Below are 8,286 nucleotides of genomic sequence, written 5' to 3'. Positions count from 1 at the left end.
TCTTCCCACACCACGGGTAGGGGGATATCTATCTGTCCTCTTCCCACACCACGGGTAGGGGGATATCTATCTGCCCTCTTCCCACACCACGGGTAGGGAATATCTGTCCTCTTCCCACACCACGGGTAGGGGGATATCTATCTGTCCTCTTCCCACACCACGGGTAGGGGGATATCCATCTGTCCTCTTCCCACACCACGGGTAGGGGGATATCTGTCCTCTTCCCACACCACGGGTAGGGTTATATCTGTCCTCTTCCCACACCACGGGTAGGGGGTTATCTGTCCTCTTCCCACACCACGGGTAGGGGGATATCTATCTGTCCTCTTCCCACACCACGGGTAGGGGGATATCTATCTGTCCTCTTCCCACACCACGGGTAGGAGGATATCCATCTCTCCTCTTCCCACACCACGGGTAGGGGGATATCTATCTGTCCTCTTCCCACACCACGGGTAGGGGGATATCCATCTGTCCTCTTCCCACACCACGGGTAGGGGGATATCTATCTGTCCTCTTCCCACACCACGGGTAGGGGGATATCCATCTGCCCTCTTCCCACACCACGGGTAGGGGGATATCCATCTGTCCTCTTCCCACACCACGGGTAGGGGGATATCTATCTGTCCTCTTCCCACACCACGGGTAGGGATATATCCATCTGTCCTCTTCCCACACCACGGGTAAGGGGATATCTATCTGTCCTCTTCCCACACCACGGGTAGGGGGATATCCATCTGTCCTCTTCCCACACCACGGGTAGGGAGATATCTATCTGCCCTCTTCCCACACCACGGGTAGGGGGATATCTGTCCTCTTCCCACACCACGGGTAGGGGAAGGGTATCCATCTGCAAAAGTGAAGTCTTGCTTTTATTGTTGCCACCTTAGCTGTTGTGCTAGCTAACATGCTACTGAACAGTGAAACTAGCATATTGATATTAAAAGACAGCAACGTATTCATCTCAACATGTGTGTTTAGGCAAATCATTAGTTAGCTAGCTAGCTATCACATTAATTGTACAAAAAATATGCTAGCTAACTTTGGTTAGCTAGCTAAGCGCTAGCCAGTCAATGGCGCTGACGGATTGAATCTGGTATCAAGAAAATGTTTCATTCTAACCCATAAAACATGACATTGCTAACTAGGTATCAATTAGCTAACACAATTAAGTTTATCAGGAAGTTTAATACGTTGGACACTCATCGGACAACTTTGGTAGGTAGCTAGCTAGATAGCTTGGTTTACATTTTCCAACAGATTTTTCTAATCCCGCTTAATGTTCGTCAACGGTTACTGGTCTTGGAACTCATGTGTTCACCAGAAACGTCTTCTGGTAAACTGATTGCCACGGTTGGTAATAAATATTGTTTCTGTGGGTTTTTCACAGAATCAGATATAATCTTTGAGATAACCGTTTTGACATTTTCTACAATGTTTTCCGCAGATTCACCACTAGAGTGTCAAACTTCTGGCAACATTTTGTGGCACGTGATTTAGTTTGCTGCAACATTTTGTGCTGTTGTTGTTGTAAGGTCTGTCTTTTATGGAAACCGGTTAGCGAACCTCTTCACTCCGTGTAGAGTTAGAGAAATACACATGTCATTGAGCAAGACGTTTTTCCCTTGGCTCTGTATTATAGCCTGGTTGTTATTCAGAAAAGCCTCCTTTCCAGCCCAGTCTTCATCCAGCTATAACAGCATAACAGCCTTTGTGGTTTTTTGCTGACGGTGTAAAACCTAAGCACCCTGATTCATGCCACATTTATGTTAATGTAGTCTGGAGGGGAAACACTACAACAGCCAATGGCTGTGTCCCAAATGGCACTCTAGGTCGTTAATAGGGGACAATTTGGGATGAGTCCAGCATTGCCTAGGCATATTTAGAAGTTTGCAGGCAGCCAAACAGACAGACAGACAGACAGACACACAGACACAGACAGCCAGACAGACAGACAGACAGACAAACAGACAGACAGACAGACAGACACACAGACACAGACACAGACAGACAGACAGCCAAACAGACAAACAGACAAACAGACAGACAGACAGACAGCCAAACAGACAGCTCCTTCTGTTGTGGCGCAGCGGTCTAAGGCACTGCATCTCAGTGCAAGAGAGCTATTATTACAGTCCCTGGTTCGAATCCTGGTTGTATCACATCTGTCCGGATTGGGAGTCCCAAAGGGCGGCGCACAATTTGCCCAGCGTCGTCTAAGTTTGTCCGGGGTAGGCCGTCATTGTAAATAAGAACTTGTTCTTAACTCACTTGCCTAGTTAAATAAAGGTTAAATAAAAAATTTATAATTATAAAACAGACCGGGACGATTCGTAATGGAATCTAATTCCCAGGAATGAAAAGCGTTGAGCTGGAGACGGCTCATATAAACAACAGAGACTGCGTGTGGGATAATAGTGTTGTCCTGTCCAACCCTGCTCGTTCCCTCGACTCTGCTACCGACAGCAAATCACCTATAGAGCCCAATCCAAAATTAAATCTTCTTATCTGGCAACAAAGCCTCCTTCACTCATGCCGCCAAACATACCCTCGTAAAACTGACTATCCTACCGATCCTCGACTTCGGCGATGTCATTTACAAAATAGCCTCCAACACTCTACTCAGCAAACTGGATGCAGTCTATCACAGTGCCATCCGTTTTGTCACCAAAGTCCCATATACTACCCACCACTGCGACCTGTACGCTCTCGTGGGCTGGCCCTCGCTTCATATTGGTCGCCAAACCCACTGGCTCCAGGTCATCTATAAGTCTTTGCTAGGTAAAGCTCCACCTTATCGCAGCTCACTGGTCACCATAGTAGCACCCACCCCTGGCACGCGCTCCAGCAGGTATATTTCACTGGTCATCCCCAAAGCCAACACCTCCTTTGACCGCCTTTTCTTCCAGTTCTCTGCTGCCAATGACAGGAACGAATTGCAAAAATCCTTGAAGATGGAGACTTATATCTCCCTCACTCACTTTAAGCATCAGCTGTCAGAGCAGCTTACCGATCACTGCACCTGTACACAGCCCATCTGTAAATAGCCCACCCAACTACCTCATCCCCATGTTGTTATTGGGGATGGCTTCGGGGATGTGCATTGCTGCGCTTATAAGCTGAAGAAATTGTTTATCAACATTTTAAGCTAAACGTTCTCATCTGTTGCGTCAGGCTCATTGCTTAAAACAGGCTTTTTTGATGATAGTTGTTGTATTAATTTGGGATCTATCGCATCCTACAACTGTCCCAGACTGTGTTTGGAATATTTATTTCTTGCACAGAATAGAATCACTATCACTATGGGGAATAGTAGATTGACATAGTCTAGTGTTTTTGCTGTTTGTTCGGCCTGCTCATCTTGTTGGCTGACGATAAGTAAAAGTGGACAGTTCTTCCAATATCTTCAATATGCTCCTCGGGAATTGTGTCTGTCTGTCTTCACTTGTAGCCTGCGAGAAAGACCCGATAACGTGACTGAGAGACATGTGACTGAGAGACATGTGAGTGAGCGGTGCTTCGGTCCATAACGGCTGCAAAATACATGGATTTCTTTCAGAAAGGGGAGGCATTATCAAGTGTCAAATTGTGAATGAGAGACTGATGAAGTGTGTACAGCCTGCACAAAAAAAACAAAGCAGAGCTCATGCCTTTTCAAGCGACTTTTTTCATTAGAGTCGCATCATACAGCCTTACAATGTATTAAAATTCTAAACGTACAACTCAGCGTTTGTATCATAACTAAGGTTACATAAATAACTCTAAATTAAGCTCATAGGAGTATCTATTTCTTTGTTAACCGCTCAACACAGATGTGCGCACTCCCTCAAATCATGTGGAGAAAATATATTTTCTATTTTAATCAGCTTTGTATTCTTCATACTATAAAATAATATGAAATAATGCTTCAGAATTCTAAGCAAATCTTGTCTGCTAAATGAACTACTGTAGCCCACAGCCATTTGGCATAGCCAGACAACGCAGAGTAGACTATTCTATTCTTCTGAAATAGACTACATTTTCTTCATATCATGTTTCTTTTAGACCTGTCTAAAATAAATATTGGATTAATGGTGATGGTGTAGGCTATATTACATGGATTTATTAGACTTTTTAAAATGTAGATTTTCCAAAGGTCTGCGTCAGTGGCTTGTAGGCTATATGTGGAAGCCAGGAGATGCTAAATGTGTTTATGTTAATTAACAGTCAATTACTGTGAGACCGGCAGTTATTTGCTTGACAATCACCAGCTGACAACATTTCTCGACCACCCAACCAAATCACGAGAAAGCAAAAAAGATAACTATTTGACACACTGGAAAGAATCAACCAAAACACGGAGCAAACTAGAATGCTATCTGGCCCTAATCAGAGAGTACACAGTGGCAGAATACCTGACCACTGCGACTGACCCAAAATGAAGATAATTATTGACTATCTGACGTGTCTCTAGTGGTAGAGAGAGAGAGAGAGAGAGAGAGAGAGAGAGAGAGAGAGAGAGAGAGAGAGAGAGAGAGAGAGAGAGAGAGAGAGAGAGAGAGAGAGAGAGAGAGAGAGAGAGAGAGAGAGAGAGAGAGAGAGAGAGAGAGAGAGAGAGAGAGAGAGAGAGAGAGAGAGAGAGACTCATCTGAATTCATTTTCATGAAACAAGTGCATGCTCAATTACAGAGATGAATTCCTCTCTGTTTCTCTGAGTGTATTATTAAGGTCATTTGGCACCTGTTGCAGAGAGAGAGGATAAATGAGCTTCTCTTTTGGTATGGGATTGGCCTACTTGCCCATTTAGCATATGGAATCATGATTTATATACATTAATAAAGTCACATAGATACCGTAGCGGTAAATTATACATAATCATGATCAATCATTTTATATAATGGAATAATTACCCTATTAGAAAATGAAAAGAGAAGCATTTGAGAATCGTTTCCCGTTGTAGAGCATCCGTCTCAATGAACAGTCCTCTCTTTGTATATCGTGTATGTTACATGTCAAGGTTGATCAGTTATTGTCTGTCATGGTGTCTGATGTTGTGTACCTTCACTCTGAGCTTAGACTGCTAACAGGACTGACATGGATAACAGGACTGACATGGATAACAGGACTGACATGGATAACAGGACTGACATGGATAACAGGGATAACAGGGCTGACATGGATAACAGGACTGACATGGATAACAGGACTGACATGGATAACAGGGCTGACATGGCAAACAGGGATAACAGGGCTGACATGGATAACAGGGCTGACATGGATAACAGGGCTGACATGGATAACAGGGCTGACATGGATAACATGGATAACAGGGCTGACAGGGATAACATGGCTGACATGGATAACAGGACTGACATGGATAACAGGGCTGACATGAATAACAGGTCTGACATGGCTAACAGGACTGACATGGATAACAGGGCTGACAGGGCTGACATGAATGACAGGGCTAACAGGGCTGACATTACTAACAGGGCTGACAGGGCTGACATTACTAACAGGGCTGACATTACTAACAGGGCTGACATGAATGACAGGGCTAACAGGGCTGACATTACTAACAGGGCTGACATGGATAACAGGGCTGACATGGATAACAGGGCTGACAGGGCTGACATGGATAACAGGACTGACAGGGCTGACATGGATAACAGGGCTGACAGGGATGACATGGATAACAGGGCTGACATGGATAACAGGGCTGACATTACTAACAGGGCTGACAGGGCTGACATGGATAACAGGACTGACAGGGCTAACAGGGCTGACATGGATACTAGGGCTGACAGGGATAACATGGCTGACATTGATAACATGGATAACAGGGCTGACATTGATAACAGGGATAACATGGATAACAGGGCTGACAGGGATAACATGGCTGACATGGATAACAGGGATAACATGGATAACAGGGCTAACAGGGCTGACATGAATAACAGGGCTGACAGGGCTGACAGGGCTGACATGGATAACAGGGCTGACAGGGATAACAGGGCTGACATGGATAACAGGGCTGACATGGATAACAGGGCTGACATGGATAACAGGGCTGACATGGATAACAGGGCTGACAGGGATAACAGGGCTGACATGGATAACAGGGCTGACAGGGATAACAGGGCTGACATGGATAACAGGTCTTACATGGATTACAGGTCTGACATGGCTAACAGGGCTGACATGGATAACAGGGATGACATGGATAACAGGACTGACATGGATAACAGGACTGACATGGCTAACAGGGCTGACATGGATAACAGGGCTGACATGGATAACAGGGATAACATGGATAACAGGGCTGACAGGGATAACATGGCTGACATGGCTAACAGGGCTAACAGGGCTGTCATGGCTAACAGGGCTGACATGGCTAACAGGGATAACATGGATAACATGGATAACAGGGCTGACAGGGATAACATGGCTGACATTGATAACAGGGATAACATGGATAACAGGGCTGACATGGATAACATGGCTGACATTGATAACAGGGATAACATGGATAACAGGGCTGACAGGGATAACATGGCTGACATGGATAACAGGGATAACATGGATAACAGGGCTAACAGGGCTGACATGAATAACAGGGCTGACAGGGCTGACAGGGCTGACATGGATACCAGGGCTGACAGGGATAACAGGGATAACATGGATAACAGGGCTGACAGGGATAACATGGCTGACATGGATAACAGGGATAACATGGATAACAGGGCTGACAGGGATAACAGGGATAACATGGATAACAGGGCTGACAGGGATAACATGGCTGACATGGATAACATGGCTGACATGGCAAACAGGGCTGACATGGATAACATGGATAACAGGGCTGACAGGGATAACATGGCTGACATGGATAACATGGCTGACAGGGATAACAGGGCTGACATGGATAACATGGCTGACATGGATAACAGGGCTGACAGGGCTGACATGGATAACAGGGATACCATAGCTAACAGGGCTGACATGGATAACAGGGCTGACAGGGTTGACATTACTGACATGGATAACAGGGCTGACATGGCCGACAGGGCTCACATGGATAACAGGGCTGACAGGGATAACATGGCTGACATGGATAACAGGGATGACAGGGATAACAGGGCTGACATGGATGACATGGCTGACAGGGCTGACATGGATACTAGGGCTGACATGAATAACAGGGCAGACAGGGCTGACATTACTGACATGGATAACAGGGCTGACATGGATAACAGGGCTGACATGGATAACAGGGCTGACATGGCCGACAGGGCTCACATGGATAACAGGGCTGACATGGATAACAGGGCTGACATGGCTAACAGGGCTGACATGGATAACAGGGCTGACATGGCTAACAGGGCTGACGTGGATAACAGGGCTGACATTGCTAACAGGGCTGACATGGATAACATGGCTGACATGGATAACAGGGCTGACATGGCTAACAGGGCTGACGTGGATAACAGGGCTGACGTGGATAACAGGGATAACATGGATAACAGGGCTGACATGGATAACAGGGCTGACATGGCTAACAGGGCTGACATGGCTAACAGGGCTGACATGGATAACAGGGCTGACAGGGCTGACATGGATAACATGTCTGTATGAGAGAGTCTTACAGGTAATTGCCTGGTTCTATTCTGGGCCTCAGATTGTAAAGCACCTGGAATCATAGAATCACAGGGCTGATGAGGGGGGTTTAGGTGTAAAGAGACCGTCTAAGGTGCACGTTTTTTTAAGGGAGTGAGATCGGGGAAAGTAAGATGCTATTTATTTGCCTTGTGTAACTTCACCGTGGATGGTGTATTAAAGGTATAGTTTGTGTCCTTCTGCGTCCTAATGTGTTGTTGTCCTCGGGTAGGAAAGGGTGACGTTGTGAGAGAGAATGGGGATCATGTCCCTGGGCTCGACACAGATGGATGGATGCTTACTGGGAGGACCACCGTTATGTTTACAATAAATGAGACAGAGAGAACACCCCCCCCCCCCCCCTCCTCCTCCTCCAGCCAGGTATATTGGTAGGATCTGGGAGACATTAGACAGAGAGAACACACCCCCTCCCTCCTCCTCCTCCAGCCAGGTATATTGGTAGGATCTGGGGGACATTAGACAGAGAGAACACACCCCCCCCCTCCTCCTCCCTCCTCCTCCTCCAGCCAGGTATATTGGTAGGATCTGGGAGACATTAGACAGAGAGAACACCCCCCCCTCCCTCCTCCTCCCTCCTCCTCCTCCAGCCAGGTATATTGGTAGGATCTGGGAGACATTAGACAGAGAGAA

General features: G+C 46.3%; 1 protein-coding gene across 1 annotated transcript; it reads left to right on the top strand.

Moving 5' to 3' along the window:
* The first annotated feature begins 5,073 nt into the window (after positions 1-5,073).
* LOC139547263 (uncharacterized protein PF3D7_1120600-like) lies at positions 5,074-7,614 on the top strand. Its single transcript, XM_071356323.1, has one exon. It carries the CDS (start codon positions 5,074-5,076, stop codon positions 7,612-7,614), a length of 2,541 nt encoding a protein of 846 aa, XP_071212424.1.
* Positions 7,615-8,286: the final 672 nt, after the last annotated feature.

This window comes from Salvelinus alpinus, chromosome 20 (genome assembly GCF_045679555.1).
Source record: "Salvelinus alpinus chromosome 20, SLU_Salpinus.1, whole genome shotgun sequence".
Taxonomy (NCBI): Eukaryota; Metazoa; Chordata; class Actinopteri; order Salmoniformes; family Salmonidae; genus Salvelinus; species Salvelinus alpinus.
Note: the sequence above shows the minus strand (reverse complement) of the source record. Positions and strands in the feature narration are given on the sequence as shown.

Bases quoted from the DNA above. Each gene is read 5' to 3' on its own strand.
- LOC139547263 (XM_071356323.1), top strand. From the start codon at position 5,074: ATGGATAACAGGACTGACATGGATAACAGGACTGACATGGATAACAGG.